The 19,414-nt window shown below is 48.3% G+C and overlaps 1 protein-coding gene across 1 annotated transcript in view; it reads left to right on the top strand.

Annotated features, from left to right (window-relative positions):
* Px (MAP7 domain-containg protein plexus) overlaps window positions 1–19,414 on the top strand; it is a 61,676-nt gene that overhangs the window by 36,779 nt on the left and 5,483 nt on the right. Inside the window, exons 8-11 of the mRNA XM_076816010.1 lie at window positions 14,817–15,067; window positions 16,522–16,769; window positions 16,942–17,094; window positions 17,173–17,318. Of these exons, the coding sequence (XP_076672125.1) occupies window positions 14,817–15,067; window positions 16,522–16,769; window positions 16,942–17,094; window positions 17,173–17,318 (798 nt within the window). The remainder of the gene's footprint in view (window positions 1–14,816; window positions 15,068–16,521; window positions 16,770–16,941; window positions 17,095–17,172; window positions 17,319–19,414) is intronic.

Here is a 19,414-nt window from a genome sequence, read left to right as displayed (position 1 = left end):
CCGCCCGGTTGGCCTGGAAGTCTCTCAAGTGCGTGCAGGAATACGCCGGCAGAAGAGGGAACAGGGAACCGGGGACCGATGGCGAGGGAGGAGTGGATTGCCGGCGAGAGCGGAGCGCAGAGTCCCCGTTACCGAAAAGGGGGTCGCAGCGGGGCTTGTACCAAGGAAATTGGAGGCTTCTCAGGAACATATTGCCCTCTCAATCCTCTCCAACCACCCTGCTGGTTGGCACAAAGCGGGATCACTCTTTCTCTCTTCCTCCGTTCCTCTGCTCGATGGGTTAGAGAGGAAGAGAAACGGAGCAAGCGAGGAGAGAGGATAGCCGAGGTTAAAGCCAGGCAACTAGTTTCGCAACTGCTACCCCCGTTCCAGCAGTCCTCTTTGGCGAATAAAGAGACGGGGGGTGTGCCGAATGGCGGGTTGAGAGGGCGAAGCTGGATGGAGGGAGCGGGGAAGGAGGTAGGACGAGTCGCTGAAAGAGGAGGTGGATGAGGAGGATGAGGAGATGGTGAAGGGGCAGGCGTGGGAGGAGGGAGGTCGCTTAAAGCTCGGAGTTCGAAGCTCGAACGCGCCTGGTGGGAGATGTCGGTAGAGCCACGGCGACGGCTCCAACGGCGGACCAGAATGGCCCTATCGGAAAAGGGTCGACCCGATGCGGTTCCGGTTTCCCCGCGTACGGAAATGAAAGAGCCTGCCGCCACCGCCCGATCCTACCCTTCCACCCTTCGACGCCCAACTTACCCCCGACGGCCTGTGACCGACAGTTTCCGCGCTGGCTCAGTCGCTCAGTCGCCTGGCCTCAACTTTCCTAATGAATACGACGCGGCGGACTGTTTACTCGCTGCATTTGTCGAGAGTCGAGAGCCTAGTCGAGAGGCATTCGAAGAGAGAGTCAAGAAGCTGCTTCGAAATAAAGGAGAAACGGCTAGCAACTCGACGCTCGGGCCAACGATTCTCGTTGGCTTTAACGACCAACGGGACCGCAATTGCGGGAAGGAAACGTTTCTTGGCATTTCCAATAATCAAATTCGAGAACGCGCGTATAACCGGATCCAGAGATTCGGTCGGTACCTACAATATCCGCCCAGTGAAAAATTGCAACCGTTCACAGCACACCGTTACCTCGTCACTCCGTAGAAAAGAATGTAAGGAAAAGGGGGAGGTCGTTTCCATGACATTTTTTTGTTCAAATCACCCTACAGGTCGTAATTTAATGTGTACGTGATTTTGCATATTTAATCCTATTCGTCTGTGTTCATACGCGATCTTACAGTTGACTTTTCGGATTCAATATTGACGAGCAAGATTTTTAATGTCTGACATTTTTAGAAGGCCTGATTCACTAAACGTTTTATCCCAATTGCCTTTAGAAATCCGACTTTATTACGTACAATCTTGTTTGAGGATCAAGATTTGTGCTTCTGGAAGCAAATCTCTGATTCTTTATTTATCCGACTTTAAATTCAGAACTAGCGGCCAAAAAAGCCCACAGACACAGATCTTCGAAAAGTGCTGCATAATTCGCTAAATATAAAATAAAAACACCAACGAAATTCAAAATTTCGACCGGACAGATCGATAGAGAATTTAATTGCGAAGAATTTAAAAAAAAAATCGTCAAGTTTTCTGAAAAATTACGACCTGTAGGGTGATTTGAACAAAAACTGTCATTATGTACCACTGTGCGCCGTTCCTGCTTTATCTGTGGGAGGGCTGTTAACTTTATCAACGAACATTTCCGTAACCGGCTCCTTGAAGCATTAAAAAAGGGGGATTCGATGAGATTATCCTTTCGCTTCTGCTCGCGGGATCCGTTAACCGGCAGGTGTGTTCGATCGCTCGGCGAGGCTACTCGTAGGTAACGAATCAGAAGGAGGTAGAAAAAATGTTAGGTATCGATTTTATTCTATCGGTCGTTGTTTCGCAGGTTTTACGCCTGCTTCGCCACCCATGCTCCTCTACCCGGGCGTTTCAGGGCGAATCAACGGCGAGGCTGTGTTCGTAGTCGTTGAACCATCGTTAATGAGACCTGACTCGTTCACCCGGTAACGTTACGCGTGTAACACGATCACTGGTTGAAATCGCGTTTCATCGGCCACGGGAATTCTATTATTAATACTCCTGTTTCGCTGCTCACCCGTCGTATTCGTTACGTTAATATTCGGCCATTTCGGTTACACCGTTATTTTCCCAGCGCGATCAATTCAGCGAGGCAGCGATTAAAATCCATTAAACGTTTCGCCGCGGTGATTACGGGATCCCGGCGCAGCGCCGCTTATATTTATATCGGCCGGGCGAAATTGCCGGCGCGCGCCGCGTCGCGTTGAAAACTGAGGCGTCGAAGGAATCGGATTTCTCGAGGGTTCCCCGCGCTCGGAATCCCGTTTATCGATACCGATGCGCCGTGTTTGCCAGGGATCGAGCCTCTCTCTGCTCCGCAACGGATGGATCTGTCGTGTACACTGGGGGAGGCGCGACCGTGTGTGCAGCATTTCCAGCGTTTACAGCGGATTGACCGGATACTGGCGTGCCGTGGGATTAAACGTGGCCGTGTAAAACGATCGGGACGATCAAATACGCAAATACACGTGTATCTCTGACACATCGGACACGTAGTGTTCGCGGCGTAGGCGAACCCGCGAGCAGCCATACGCGCGCGTGCCATTCCACACGTACCCGAGGGCCTCGTCGCATACATTGTCGCTCAAAACTCGCGAATTACCTGCTGTCGTAAGTTTGCTAACTTTTTCACCGAACAACGAACACAAGTAGAACATTTTCCCAGGATCTTTTGAGCCTACACTTACGCGAGGTTTAGTCCGCAAATCGGCAGCTCTGTTTTTATTATTATTATTATTTTTAACTCGCATAAGCTTCTACAATCCTTTGAGAAACTATAGTCTATTAATTTCTCAGCGCGTTCACTTTGCCTGCGGCATATTGCTGGCCGAGACGCTGTAAGAGCGTATTCTTGCTAATTTGCTGTAAGACAGCCAGGTGATTGGAGGCTTTTGAGCGTTAGCGTATACCGTTTCGTATCTACGTATCCCGCTGCCGACTCGAACTTGTATCGCGTGCGGTTAGCTGATACACATATTGCCTTCCGTTTACGGGTTGCCACGTGAACGAACACGCACGCGCCCTCACCCTCGCCTCGACCACATCGAACCACCGACGTGCCAGAGGAACGCCTACGAATCCTACCCCCTGCCGGCGCGCAGGGGAGCGACCGCGCTATAAACCATTCGATAGAACGGCCAGGATCGCAATCAACTCGCTCGTGCATTGTGCATTCGAGCCTCGAGCCGCGTGTCCCCTAGCCGCGTCTCGTTGAAACGAACTTTGTGGAATTTTTCTCGCATTTTGTCGTTCCATAATAAATAGTTTCGAACGGACTCGCTGCTGCCTCCGTTCGCGGAGGGTGGCTACAATCGAGCGACGCGGGAAAAGTCCGGCGTCGGAGACGGAGCGGAGGCGCGCTTTAAAGAAGACGGCTCTTTTCGCGTCCCTCCGCGGCTATAATAAATACGGGCCGGGATAAAGGTGGCTGGGACTGGGCGCGCGGGCGCGCAACGAAATGAAATAACGAGTAGGTGGTCGCGCGAAATGGAATGAAAATTCGCATAGAGGCGGGCGAGCGGGAACGCGAGAAATTAAACTCCCCTTTTCCGCTTCTCTTCCACCTCCTTCCGGCTCCCTCTCGCCGGCTCTTTTATACTTCCGATTCTCCTTTTTCCTCGGCTGCGGCTTTTTGTTCGGATCCGCTCTATCGCCGACACGCCGAGCAAAAGAGAGCGGTGCAGAGAACAGAGGGAAGGGAGAAAGGGGGTAGGATGGACCTGCAGCGAAAAACGGGAAGCGGAAAGAGGAAGAAAGGCGATTCGGGGCTTGCGGGATGATTGCGATTGAAATCAAAACGTTGCAGTGCACGGAAGGGGCGGGCAACGATCTGTCCGCGGCTCGGCCAACCCCCATCGGCGGGGCAATGCTTTTTTAATCTGCTGGCGAAATCAAACCGGGCAGATGGTCTCTCTGCCGTGACACGAGGAGCGACCAATTGACTCCCGTGTTTATTAACGTCGATGGGCTGCGGCTAATTTCCACTTAAGTCGGATAGATTACAATTTAAAGTGGAGGACGTTCCCGCGCCGCGGCCGCTAGGTATAGGTTAGGGTGGCTCTTATTTTCGACTTTTTAATTTTCTTCGGTGCACCCTCCAGAATAGTTTCAAATAATTAAAAAAAAAATCCGTGTAAAGTTTGAGCTCGATCGGATAACGGGAAAGGGTGCTTCTGGGCCCTTAAATATTTAAATCATTATTTAACAGCTCGCGAAGTCGATTTTATATAATATCCTAAAAGTTATTGATTAAATCAAGAAATATGTCAAACAAAAGTTGTAGAACCCGACAAGGAGCATCGTTTATGTTCTATTACTTTTTCTCGTGCGACAAACGGTTTTCGAAAAAAGTGCGAAAAACTAAAAAAAAAATTGAAAGTTTAAATGCTTCTAGAACACTTTTTACTTATGAAGAAATATCGAAGATATAGACTCTATATCTTCACAAAAATATCGAAATATGAGACTCTATATCTTCGATATTTTTGCGAATTTCGGTCCCAAATTTTCAGGAAATATTCGTGACATGTCAAACATTGAAAATAAGATTTTTTTATCTTTTTCGCATATTTCGGTATATACCCCCTTTAAATGTTTAAAAAATAGTCCTGGAAAATAAAAATTCCATTTTTTGTTCGCCTCTTCATAAATAAAAAAGTGTTCTAGAAGCATTTGAACTTTCAAAATTTGAGGAAAAAAAATTTCTTGTTTTTTTAGTTATTCGGACTTTTTTCGAAAACCGTTTGTCGCACGAGAAAAAGTAATACAACATAAAAGATACTTCTTGTCCGGATCTACATCTTTTGTTTGACATATTTCTTTATTTAATCAATAACTTTTAGGATATTATATAAAATCGACTTCGCGAGCTGTTAAATAATTATTAAAAAATTTACACGGATTTTTTTTTAATTATTTGGAACTATTCTGGAGGGAAATTTTTTTACCAAGAGTAAACAAGAGCCACCCTAGTATAGGTATTGGTATTGTATCTGCGTGGAACGAAATGGATGGCAGTCGTGCAAACAGGAGGAGAAAATAGCCACGCATACATTGTGGGGCAGCGTGTATGGCTTCGAAATGGTTAGCAATCACGTGGTCGTTAGGCGATCAGCGATTACTCGAAGACGCCTTGATTACCGTGTTCAAGGATGAAAACGAGCCTCTGTGCGCCACCGCTTCTCCGGGCAAAGGTCTATCCGCTACCTTCCCGGCTCGCTAATTACGCGATACTCAAAACGCGCAAAGCGCACGCGATACGTGATCCCGCGTACACGCAAACGGGGAAACGGTTTGCCGCGTCGAACCGGCTAATCATTAAATCTCCCTTAATCCTATTAGAGGGGCGCGAGATAGAACTCGCTCGCCTGACAGCGCGATACGAAATACCCACGCCGCGTGAATAAAACCAGCAAATCTCGAGTCGCGGGAAGCGACTTGTCGATCCTCATCGGACGCGTAGTCGACGGCTGCCTCCAACAGGTACCGTCGCGATCCCGGCAGAACTTGCGGCTGCAGAGAAGGGGCGGAAGGAACGGGGGGAGTGGAGGGCGTTTTAGCGATTTTCTCATCCCTAATTCGACGCACGAGGCTGGCGCGCACGTATACGCGCGCATCAACGAATTACTTTGTCGAGTCACGAGGGTGGAAACACGCGAACCCTTGTGTGCGGCGGCAGAAGGCCGTGCGCCGCGGGGGGGTGACAGATGGGGCGAAGAAACGAAAGAGAAAGGGTGGTGGGAGGGGCCGGGGAAGCGGAGCGGCGGCGACAATTAACGCGGCCTGTGCAAATCGACTCCTAATTCGAAGCTTATTTCCTACGCGCCATCGAGCAGCTCTGGTCCTGCGGCAGGGAATGAGGAGAAAGGAGAACGGAAGCAGACCGATGAAGAGCGATTATCCCGGGACAGATTGAAAGAATCAATCGCGCCACCGATCCACCTCGTTCTGTATTTATTTTCCCATTCTCGTGTTCCCTGGTCGGTTGATCTCGACGGACGGGGGTAGTCCGTCATTTAGCAGCAAAGTTTTCGCGTAGGTGTATATTCGCGTAAAGGTCGGCGCGATTGGAACGGCCGATGCCGACGCCGACGCGACGGCACAAGCTGAGCTTAGCGCGCGGTGTACGTGCAAAAAGCACACCGGGGGAATATTTTCCACGGGGTGCACATTCGTTATTCGACCGGTCGATGCCGGGTAATTGAATACGCGGCTTTTATACGTGACCGAGGGTGGTGTGTATAGCGGCACGGTTCTCCGCTCACGGCAGCGGCCGCGGAGGAACGGAAGGGTGCGAGCAGGATGCGAGCAGACCGAGCCACGGCGGAGGGAGAGAGACGGAAGGTGTTGACGGGAGCGGGAAGGAAGGAGAGGCGGCGGCCGGATGAGGGCGAAGGATGAGAAGGAAAAGGGTTTGGGACCGGGCTACACTCGATGTGTTCTGCTGTTCCGGGGCTTTATAGCGGCGCGCGGTCGGAATTAATGAGGGGCCGTGTTTTCACGGCGGCCGAGTGGCGGTGCAGATTTCATTTTACTATTTACCCTGGGGAATTTATTCGGCAACGAGCGGCAGGGTGTGGTAGCGTCGACGCTGGCTGCTGGAGGGTTGGTCGGAGAGAGGGTTGCAAGTCCAGCGATACGACGCGGAACGCGGACAACGTTTGACACCATTCGGACGGGGAAACGAATCGACGCGATGTCTCGACACCCTATTCTAACTCTCCGGCATCCCTGGATAGCTTTCCACCCTTAAATTCTTCCCCTCCGACGTCCCTTTGTCGTCGCGTGTATTTCGGTATATTTAATACTTTGTATCTCATGCTGAAAACTCACGAACGTCTCTCTGGTCTCTAGCAAGCGCGCTGGTCCCTTTTCCCGTTCCCATTGGCTTCAGATTGGTCGGGGATACCACCGAGGTCGTCAGACTCGCGAGCGCCTGCACCGGCGGACCACGGACAAAACGTTATTAAATCGTGGATTCTCGTCACGTTCTGCGATCTAACGAATTAATATGGAAATTCCAAAGCACCTTACGAACGAACGAATGAACGAACCAACGAACGAACGACGGCGTCGACGCGAAATCCCAGCGGCACCCTTGGGAACGCTGCGCTACCATCGAGGGTGAGGAGATCGAGTCGCATTGGCGTCGCCGTTTCGATTTTCCTTCTCCCTCTCGATTTGATATTCCTCGTTTTCCCGCCCACCTGCCGCGCGGTCCCTTTATTTTCCTTGGCTCGCAAGCGGAACGCTCGCGCGACGGAGGTCGAGGAGAAACAAGGGGCGCTAAATTGTGGGAGAAATACGAGAGACGCGAAACTTTGCGTTTCTGTTCCCCTTGGCTTTTGCCCTCCCTTCGGTCGTAGCCAGCGCCTCGTTTCGTGGAGGTTTTACGCGATCGGAACACTCCTTTGACGGATCCGACAGGTCTTTGTACGCTCGCTTTGGCTACAGGGGGAAATTCGACGACCATGATCACGGGTAGAGTGGGCACGGCTATGGCCGTACTAAAATGAAACGTATATTTGAGGTTGGGGCGGATCAGGGGTTGAGCTCGCGGACCCCCGAGTCGTTTATATGGTGATTCAATGGGGGTGCTTGGCAAAATGTCAAGGGACTCGTAAGAAAGGGTGGCCAGAGTTCCACGGAGCTCCTCTAGCTCTCCACGACGCCTCCCGGTTATTCGAACGGACATTTTACCAACGCGTTTCGAGCCCTCTCGCAAATCTCTGAAACGACTTTTTTTGTCAACGGTGTGCCCGGAGTACAAGTATTTTCTTTAAGAAGATCGCATCGGCACACAGTGGGGAAATTTCGCGGATTTATCGCCAAAACCACAAAAATAAATTTTTCAATTCGACAAAATAAATGCGAATGTCAATTGAAGAACTAATATAAGTATCAAATGCCAGCAATTTTACTGTCAAATGTTTTAATACAAAGCTCGTATAGACTCGCAAAGAATTAATCCAGATTTTCAAGTTGCTTCAAACACTTATATTGTGTTATCCAAAGATCTGAAAATAATTTGAAGGCATGGATTCAATTCCTGGTGTTGCGTAAGATATCTTTTTGTCCTCAAAATAATTATGTTTCGGTTTTTAATACGTAACCCTAGTAGCATTTCTGGTTGGCCCACAGTATCCCCAAGTTGGGAATTAGTTGGCCATCAAAATCCCAACAGTAAATGTTACTAGGGAATTTATACAATTTTTAAAGCAGTGTTTTAGAAATAACCTTTTCATATAAGAATCAATTTTCAATACATAAAATAGTTATCACGTTATACATTACAAACCTTTTTATTCTTTTTTAAACGATTTTATTCAGCTTTGATCCTCTGTTTGATTGTTTGTATTATGTATGATAACCCTTCTGCATGTTCTAACAAAGAAAAAAGCGTGTAAATGTAAATAATAAAAAAATCTTTATCGTTCGTAATTTTTCTAAGTGCTGTTTTTTGGATAATTTAGTTTCTCGTATATTAGAACGTAAAGTGCCGAATTTTATATATTAAAAACAAGTCTTGAGGTTTTGACCACGAGAATGGATATAGTTCTTCAATCGACATTTGTATTAAATTTGTAAAATTCAAAACTTTCGTTTCCGTAGTTTTGGCCATAAAATCGCAAAATTTCCCCACTGCGCGGCACATCGTTGCGCGCTCTGATCGAAGAGATTGGTAGGGGCGATACGGTAACCATTTATCCGAGCATCTTCCGCAACGCTATCGATATATCGCCGCGGTGAAAGTACCGGGGGCAAAAGTCGAGATAAATACGTGACCGATCGGCTGCGAATCAATTGTACGTACAAGTTCCCCGTAGGGTTCGAGCGGGCAGATAAAACGGAGCGTTTCCCCAACTTTTATTTCCGCGAGCGGCAACAGGGGGGTAGTTCGGTGACGCCGAACGTGTCCTTCCGACCTCGATTTCACGCAACCGGGGGAAACGATGTGCCGGTCGTGCTGGTGCGACAGATGTTGATCTAACTCTGCGTGCGGCAACCCTTTGTAAAAGCTGCAATTTGCGCGCGCCCACCTCGCAACAGAAAAATATGGAGGACGGGGTGGCGATGAGTGGTTTGAAGCGATGGAGGGGTGGAACGAGCGGATAGCTTCACCGGCGATTGTTCCAGACCGCGAACACAAAGCACCGTCCGCGGACAAAAGAGGGCCCAGTCCTAGGCTCGCAAAGGGCAGAGGGCAAAGTAACGCGAAACCACTGGCCGCCTATCAAAACTCCACGAATCACGTATCACCCTGAAAATTACACGCTCCTTCCGTCCCTTTTCCCGCCCATGGTGTTATCGATTCTTTCATTTCCGCGTCGAACGGAGGCTCGCGCGAACGCACGAGCCGGAGGTGGTCGGCTCGTTAATACGTCTCACTCCTCCCCGTCCTTTCCCGTTTGCGGGGTTGCTCGCCCTAACCGACAGGTCGTTTCCCTTTTGTAATTTGCCGCGGCAGTCCTTCCGGCATCGATTTTTCACGCGAAACTTGGCTTCCCGTGACCCAGCCAGCTCCGGAGGGTACGAGGAGTCAGGGGCTTAAGCGGGGAAAAGGTCAACCACGATCTGACACGAAGCCCGGTGGTTGGTTATCCCGTTCCTCTCTCCTTCCTCTCTCCTTCCTCTCTCTCAACCCTCCTGTTTTTTTCCCTCGGTGTACGTCGCCGAGCCTTCGGAAACTCGATAAAACAAGAACGAGACTTGCCATCGAGCGTCGTAACGACGGTCGCCGACTTATCGAATCGTTTAAACGCTCCACTCCGAAATTCATCCGATTATCGGCGATTCCCTCGCCCCTCCACCGTTCGTTACGCGCGTTTCCGTTGCCCGGAAGGGCTTCGAGTCCGCGGACGATCTTAAGGGGGTAGTGGACTATTTCAGCTTAAAAAAAAATCAATATTTTTTATTTTACTGCTTTTGAAAGTCTTATCCTTTACGAACAATTTAAATAAATGTTCGTGAAAAATTTAAATAATTGTCGAAGTTATAGCAGCGAACGTAACACAGTGTACTGCCGAGTAACCGCGCTATAAAGGTAACACCCCGATCTTTGAAGCCGGTTTTCTCGAAACACTATTTTCAGAAACGGTGTACATCATAACTCTTGAACGAATGAATATTTTCACTTAAATTTTTAAATGGAGCTGTAGAATTACATTCTCTATCGTGTAGTAATTCCGCACCAATATTGGATGTTTGTAAAACATTTTATAACTGATTAAAGACGATTTTTTCCCGTAAAAATGTGGAAAGAAAATTGATTAGTGTGTAATTTCCACAATTTTTGTTGAAATTCATTGGCAAGTTTCCACAGTGTAGATATTTGTGTATAGAATAAACACCTCAGAGCATTTTGCTTTCAGATGATTGATTCACCTGAATCGATGTACACCACCTGTAGCGGCGCACAGTGGTTCCAAAATTTTCGTTTAAGTATCAACTGAATTCTTTTTTTTAGTTTTCTTACGTTTCTTTCGTTTAAACATTAACTGAATTCTTTTTTTAGTTTTCTTACGAAGTCTAACTTTGTCAGAAAAAAGATAGAAAAAAAACATGTTCTTGTCGCAATTCAGGTATTTGATATTGTAGAAAATTTAATCCCCGACAAAACGAGCAAAACAAAAATCAATAATCAGTTGAGAATTGACGGAGCTACGGAATTTTGCCGACAAAAAGGCACTTTTTTTTTTTATTAATAACTTCGACAATTTTATACATTCCGACGATTTTTTTTTGTTGTAAATACTCGCAAACATGATCACAATAGATTATCAAAAGCCCGACTATAACGATTGTTTGGTATCAAAGTAATTTAGCGTCAAAGAAACTAACGATTTTACGTATCCAATAGTCCCACTACCCCCTTAACTCGATTTCCCAAAATCATGCAGCGTCCGATTTCTTCTTTGCCTATGATGCGAGAACAGTAAGCACCTGCCGCCGAGGAGAGCTTTATCCCGCTATCGATGGAAACTCTTCGGCTTTTCCTTCGCCGTTGTCCACTCTTTGCACGTTTCCCCGGCAAGGAAATTGTAATTCGAGCGAAGTAAACGGGCCAAGGAGCGAGCGAGCCGAACGTATCGGAGCGGAAGAATTATTTGAGCGACGATTGGCGTCGCGACAACCCTGCGTACTACCTGCTTGGCCCGCCTGTCGAGATTTATACACGCGCCGAAACGGCACTCGTTTATCGCGACGCGAAAATCGATAGGTCTCGGCACGCGGGAACAGGATGAACGAGGGAAAAAGAAGGCGTTCGTTCGGCCCCTGTGTGCACGTCTGCCAGTCGGAATTTCGTTCTCCCGCTTGTAAAACGGATGTCTCCCTCCGTCACTTTATACGCCTCGGCTTCGCGTATCGCCTTTTTTTTCCGCGCGATAAAACGACAATGTTCCCACCTGTTGTTTATCGTCTTCCGACCGAGGCAGGAAAAGCAAGGTATCGCGTATTCACCTCCGCCTTCTATCCGAAGAAACTATGAACGATCCAAAGGAAAAGGGTCTTTTCCCGCCGCGGTGTTCCGCTCTGCTTTCTTTTTTTATCAGCCGACTGTCTGGCGCCTGTATTTCAGTATTCCCTGCCCGAGCCTCGCCGCCTCGCATCGCGTTGTCTTCGAGAATTATTTTAGCGCGTTCAACACCGAACGGTTTTCACATCGTAACGTGTTTACCCGATAATTTTGCTTTCCAATTATCCGGAACGGTGGGATAAATCGTTCCGCGATTCGCGCTAAAGTCGCTGACAAAGCTGGGGAGAGGAAAATCTTGCTTGTACGATTGCTGAGGAATGGTTGGAGTGGCGAGGAGGGAATGCGTAAAACGGTTCATCATCAGCCGTTAATTTGAAACGGTTAATTAAACGATTACCCGTCCGTACCACGAGTGGCTGGGAACATGAAATAGCGGGGGCCTGGAATTTTCAGCCTCTCGATTTTCCTGCGGGCGACGTAAATTCGTTAGAGCGAGCCTGGCAGCTGAGTGCGCGCACACACGGGGTGTCTCGTGACTCGCGGTACCACTCGGAGGAGCTGATTTCCCCGGGAGGAATAAATCAAGAGCGTAGAACAAATTGCGCGCGGATCCGTAGCTGGACTGTAAGAGGAAATGTTTGTTCTACGCTCCCAAGCTATTCGCGGGCAAGAAATCAGCGTCTTGTTGGACGTGGCGCGAATTACAGGCCACCCCGTGCACGTAGAAAGATCTCGGTGAAAACACTTTGGTGTAAAAACAGAGTTAGTGGCGTAATCCCTCCCTCTTTATCCGTCGTTGCTTCTCGCTCTCGTATCGCGCGCGCTGTTTTCTCCCTCCTTCTTCCGCAGGATGCAGGAGGATCGCGGATAGGGTATACACGGAGGGTCGCAGAGACTGTGGCAGCCTGGATTCAGGCTCTTCCTGTCTTAGTGGTGTGGCGTTACCATGGTAACAGACTGTAAGCCGCTTAACACCACCCTCTACACCCTTTGCACCCTTTCCACTCGCTGGAATCCTTGTGCTTCCGACGTCGAGTCAACCCACCCTCGCTGTGCCGTTCGCGTTGGCGAATGTCGCTTTCCCTTTGCTCTCTTCCACCTACCCCCCCCAAGCCCCCGCAACCTCCTAACCCTCCGACATCCCTCGCCTAGTCTACGTTCAAGAGCAACGTCCACGCATGTTTTTCCTCGCTGCTCCGTAAGGTGCCAAACGGTTCTTCTCTCATTTGTGCCGCGTCGCGTCTCATCGAACACCCATTTCCGCGCGATGTTCGGCCCGCCACGGGACGGGACGATTAAACAGCTACCGCGGGGAATGCTGGCGAGTTGTCGAAGACGCAGTACGGTAAGATACGCTTGCCTCTTTGACAGCAGTGATTTTGAGCGCAGCTTCGATCATCGTAATACCCCGATTCCGCTTCTGCCCGGGTTATTTGTTCTTGCTCGCGAGTCGATGAAGGCGGAGGGTCGCGGAGGGCTGGAGGGTACCGATGGGTGAAAAGAAAGGTTATTAAGACGACGACGTAGAAAGGAGCATGGGGATACGGATGAAAAGAAATCGCGTTCCGAAGCCGAGGCTTTTGAGAGGGTGAAACGGGCAGAAGCGAAAGGGAGACTGGGCGGCGGAGGGTGAGCTAGGGGGGGTTAGTCGCGTGTCCGCCGAGAGGAAGCGAAGGTGTGTGCGCTCTGCTGACGAGGAATTGAATGGAGGGTGAAAACTATCCTCGGAATCACCGCGGAGAGAAGAGCCATCGGGTATTCTCTCTCGCTCTCCGCCTCTCTCTCTCTCCCTGTTATTTTCTCGTTTTAACCGGAGGGCTCTTTCGCGAGAAAGAGCGAGGGGAGAGGACCCCGTTCGGCCTCGTCGCTCTCTCCGCAGAGTACCGTCATACCGTCCCAGACAAAGGACCACCCGGGTGACGACGTGTCCTCCTAGCTCGTTCTTGATTTATAAAAAGAGGAGGGCCGATAGAGAGAGAAGAGCGCGAGCGAGAAAAAGGGCCCCAGACGGCGAACAACGGATTCGCGTTTCGGTATCTTTACGATAAAGATCGGCTCCGACTCGAAAGTTCCTCCGAGAACCGTTCACTCTTTTCAGAGGATTCCACGCGGAATCCCGGATTCCTATCGCGCGCTACGCCGCGAACAGCCATCGAGATTAAAGACAGCTTTCCCTTCTTCCCTTTATCGGCCGGGAAACGCGTCGTCCACGCGGCATCTTACCCTGACGGATGTCGCGACATCCGACGCGCGATCGCGACGAAGAGGGGGTGTGAAAAATATCCACGCGACTAATTTGTAATTACCCAGACCATCGCTCGGGTTATTACCGTATTGTTCGGTTGCCGCGTTCGCGCAGCGGATTAAAATGCTGCAATTAATATTCGCGCGGAGTCGTAGAAAATAATTAATGTCCGTCGGCGTTCGAACGATACACCATTATCGCCCGACCAACGCCCTCCCTCGCGGTTATCGTCGTCGCGAATTATGCAGTCTTTCAGCAGAATCAGGATCAAAGAGGTCGGCGGCTGCATTTGTCCAAGTATCGGCTTTGTTTTAAATAAGGAGTTTAAATCGCGCGTTTTATCTGGGTCGTTTGAACCAGCCGACACACCCGACATCATCGATCTACGGATTAAATGACGCTGCGAGAGCGATTACACGTTTAATAACTATACGCATGGTCGACGCGATTAATACGGAAACTACGACACGGGCCTGCGAATAATTTCATTGCAATTTGAAGCCGCAGATGGCAAGTAATTATCGCAATAAGAAACGATCGGGCGTGCAATTACATTCGCGCGACATTCTTTTTCTCCTCGTCGACGCTGTTGCTAACGATTCATTTGTGCAAGGCGAACTCTGCTCTTTCCCGGACTATTGGAATAATTGCATAACGATGCAGCGCGTCAAAATTAGCATGCAACAACATGTAATGTTTTTATAGTAAGGCGACCTCTGATCTCGCCAGCAAAAAGCCTTGTACTCTTGGTATTCCATGAATAATCAAGAGCGGGCAATTAGTGGAAGTGTTTTTAAAACAACCATTCGATGAGTTTCGATATCGCGAACTCGTAAGAACGCGAAAGCTCGATTAGACCTGAGGAAAAGTGACGCGACTTGATACAGTTTTTCGGGGGGGAAAACAGTAGTCGAGGGATATTTAGCGACGAATTTGCGAGGGCACAGCTCATTGAACTCCCGACCTCTTTTTCAGGTCTGCAGCCTGCCAGCACCAAAGCGCAGCCCACCACGATCAGCAAGTCTCACAGGCCCAGTTCCGGTGTGTTACCTCAGGGCCATACCCCTGGGCCTGGCCCAGGTGGCCAGCAGAATAGCAGGAGTTTTGCCGCCGCCCTAAGGAACCTGGCTAAACAGGCAGGGCCGGCACCTCAGGAAGAAGAACCTCGCGCGAGTCCCAAGAATCGAGCGCCGCCTCCTCTGGTCAGAGGTCCTTCCCCTGCCAAGGTGAGTAATCTCGATCACCGATCCGCCGAAACAAATTTCTCTCTGGATGACTAGGGCTAAATGTTTCGGGTTTACCTATTTCGAAAGCGGGAGAAAAGTACTCCATAGGTTTTCTATCCTGAGCGTCCAGAGGTAATTTACATATGTATATCCTGCCAATTTCGTTTTTCATCTTCGTTGCAATAGTTCGCGGTCAACTGCAACCGAGCCGCAGTCGGTTTCCGAGGAAATAGGGTAAAGGATACATGTACCGGACGGCCCCCTATTACCGGGCGCAATATTCATTTTCATGATTTATAAAATCCAGGCTATGTAAATTAAAATATAATATTCTTATAATGACATTTGAAATTATAGTTTTCTAAATAAACGAAGGTTTTTGTAATTAATGTAGGTTGAACGTGTAAAAAATGAATAGGAATTCTCATTCTAGCAATTATCGGCATTTGACTGTTTCCATTATCGAAATGGCTAAGCATCACTTACATTTAAGAGTCGAGATGATAATAATAATTCAATTGATGTAATGTACAAAAATGATTATGTAGTGATAGTACTGAGTTTAAATATTAATAAAAAATGCATATGGAGGTGATTTAATATTATTCGAAAAAATTAAAGCGAATCCGGGGACTGCGTCAATATTATTCGTGTTGACTCGACGTAGATGTTTACATTAAGGTAACAATATTCGTGAGCATTTAAGAGAATTTTTAACATTTAAAATTTTGTTTGGCGGATCTGAATATGAGTAAAATTATAAGAAAAGAATACAGTAAAGATTCGAATAACAAAGCATTAGAGGTTTATAACCTCCCATCGATCTTCGGTAAATGCAGCCAGCATACTGTTTGGCATTCCAAGGAGCACGTTACGCGTCAAAATTATGAAAAAATAAAACGACAAAAAACCAGGATCAGAATCTCACGAAGATGTTTTAGTTAAGTGGATAATGCATCTAGACAGTGTCCGGTAGCCCGGGCACGGTAAATAGTTCTCAGACTTTAAGCGTGTCCGATAATTACGACAAAATTTTGTTTTACATTTTTACCAATATCTCTTTAATATTTAATTATTTATTTAAATCAAAAAGTCCTGAATTTACGGAAATGCTTAATAATCATTCCAGTGCAAAAAATTCCCCGAATTATGAAAACTTATGTTGAAATTCTTAAATAACTTTTTCATGCCGTCACTAAATGTCCGGTACATGGGCCCTATACCCTACTGCCCGTCGCCCGACTAGCCGAGAGAGTCGTCCCCCTGTTTTCACTAATTATCGGACACCTCGCTAAATTCCTCTCGGCTCTCTCGAATTGAATTGCCCTGCGCGCGAGTCGGTCGCGTGAATCGGAGGAATTGTAGAAAGTCGGGAGGGGGAGCCTACCGAAGGGAACAAGGGAGCTGAGGGAAGGGCAAGGACTAACGGACACGGGATATTTGTTGTATTTTAGGAACGGTCTACTCACGAAAGAAGACCCGAAGAGATTCCCTCCCTGTACACGACTGCCAGAGCCGCGGATACCAGCAAGCACAGCGTAACGGCGGCAGCTTCCGAGCTGCTGGCCCGTTCTGGCTTTCAGCCGTACCGGCCCGAGCACCATCCGGCCCATGCTCCGCCGGCCTTTGCCTTGGATCCTGCGGCCTACAGTCCCTATCACCCCGGTCTCTACCCACCGCCACACCTTCAACACGCTTATAGGTTGGTCAGATTCTAAACTGTCGCGTTCTATCGCTGTGTATCGCGATCCGACGCAGTAAAGGTTGCCCGTAATAACGCCCGTTTGCCGTGTTACGTACGTAGCACGCTTACGGTCGGAGTATGCTTTGCTAATGACGAGAGTTAACGGGACACTTTTATTCTGGATGCGCAGATTAGAGGAACAGTTGTATTTGGAACGGTGTGGAATGCTGAGACCGCCGTTATTTCCCGGGCTACCCTCGTACCCCCTGTACGGGTTAAGATATAGCCCGGACATGCTACCGCCCGCGTCCCTCGGACTCATGTCTCCCGTGATGCACGAGCGGTAAGTGAAAGCGCTCGACCGATCGACCGATCCGTGAACGATCCTCATTTGTAAACGGCGACATGATTCTCGTTTCAGGCTGAAACTGGAGGAGGAGCATCGGATAAGGCAAGCACGGGAACAGGCTGCATTGCGGGACGAGGAGGAGAGGAGAAGAGCCGCACGAAATTCTGCTCCTGCCGCCCCGGTACCCGCGCCTGCACCTGCATCCGCCGATACTGCAGGTGAGCGAGTCGCTCCACCCCCCACTGCCTTTCGTTAAAAAGAAAGCATCGATTACGAGAGCGATCAAGCGAGACTTTTGTCCCGCCGTTCGCCTCCCGCGCGTCAGAATAACCCTCTCTTTTCTCCTCTGCGAGCGCATCAGACGATACGCGTCCTCCACGTCCAGGCGCTCGGCTGGCCGTCATCCGACGCGAGACACGAGGCACCCAGCATCCTCTCCCCCTTTTCACCCTTTTCGCCCTTTTTCCTCCCCCCCCCCCCTTTCTTCTTCCTCGGACGGTAACGCGCGCACGCGGCATCATTCGCAGTATTCACTTGCTCCTACCTTTCGTTCAGTCGTTCGTTGCAGAGCACTTTCTTTCCCAGGGGAATCTTTCGTCTTGTTCTCGGTTCTAGTGTTACAATCGGTGCCAAGCGATCGAAGCCGCGGCGACAGTGGTCGTTGGTAACGCTACCCTCGAATAATCTGTACTGCGACCGATAGTTGATCCGTAGGGATGGACCGGCGCGCGGCGATCCAAGCGAGGAGAAGTCGTTGTAGAATAATACCTGACTGTGAATGAGATCGACAACAAAAGAACATACTACGCTTCTAATTTTAATCTAGATATAATCAAAGTTATAGTCATAGTTAATCGTTTCTTATGGAGGTAGGATCGATATTTTCTAGGTAACCACCGCGCACAGCTCGACGATCGAGTTCAATTTTACGTTTGTCCTCCGGCTTTCTGTTTCAACACTCCAGGCAGTACCGTTGGCCACGCGTAACACACGGTCTTCACCCTTCACGGACTCGTCCGCGGACGCTTTGTAGTCGAGAGGCTGACGAAAGGGTGAAAGAAATATTGTTTATATCCTAGGTTGGCTAGGATCCATCGGAACCGGAATTAGATGCAATCGTACTCGTTCGAGGCCCGATTTCGCCGATTTAGCCAATGATTTCGTTCAGACCTGTTAGACCGAAGTCAGACTTATCGGCAGCTAACGGCTATTCTCTGATCATGTCGGAAGAGTAAGTCGGCCTTCGGTCGGCCGTCTGCCTGTCTGTCCGTCTCTTCGTCTGTCTATCCATTTATATCGTATTCGAGGCATATGTGTTCCAAATAATTTTTGTAGTGTTGGAATGAAACCTCTTATTCATGTACAATGACAATGTCCGTTACATAGTTAATCGTTTTGTAGCTAGTAATCTCTTTAACGGCGAAACTTCAACATGAGAGTGCACATTTGTATGCAGAAAGTTATTTTCGTCCTTGTTACAATCGATATTCCCATTCGAAGGACGGTGTTACGTCGTTGTACAACAAAAAACTTCTTTTTTTTTCCTGTCAACTTCTCAGACTTCCTTCGTTGTAAATCAGCTCCTTTTTCTTTCCTGTGGTAAGGCAAATTTGTGTTTGCAACCGTTCCGTACACGCGCCTACCGTATGTTAACGCGTGTATTACAGTTTAAAAAGTGGCATTCGGTGGTAGTCAGTCGCTGGTATATGTACTCCTTTCTATTTTCTCGGCCCCTGTTGCTTTTATCGGTATCATCCCATTCCCGTCTTCTTCTTCGTCTTCTTCTTGTTGCTGCTGTTGTTGTTGTTGTTTGTTGTTTTTTACTTAAAAGAAAATGTTTTTTATAGAACCGTGATAACACCACCACGCAAATGGGTAGTATGTAAATCGGTACGACTATAAACTTTAATGTCCTTCTCCCAGGCCCAGTGCACTCTTGCGTTAGTTCCCGCAACTGTTTTAGAAATTTCCAATTAAACGCTAAATGTCAGAATAATTTCTCTTAATTATAGTGATCGTAATTCACCCATTATTGACTGAATCCACCGATGTATATAACTTTGTCAAACATGTTCTTTTATCAAAATTATACCGTTTTTATATAATTTATTATGTAAACATGTATATTTGGACTATAATTGAAAATAAACATTGCAAAAAAAAAACGTGATCAAAATTCTGATTGACTTGGAATTCTTGACCCTCGATTCATTTTCTGAAACAGTTTTGGGGAAGATTCGGTAAATTACTGCCCTTGAAAAAGCATCACCGACATTCTGTACCGTGCGATACATTGAGAATTTTAGCTGCGAGC

This window comes from Andrena cerasifolii, chromosome 7 (genome assembly GCF_050908995.1).
Source record: "Andrena cerasifolii isolate SP2316 chromosome 7, iyAndCera1_principal, whole genome shotgun sequence".
NCBI lineage: Eukaryota > Metazoa > Arthropoda > Insecta > Hymenoptera > Andrenidae > Andrena > Andrena cerasifolii.
The sequence above is the reverse complement of the archived record's forward strand: the minus strand, read 5'-3'. Positions and strand labels throughout refer to the sequence as shown.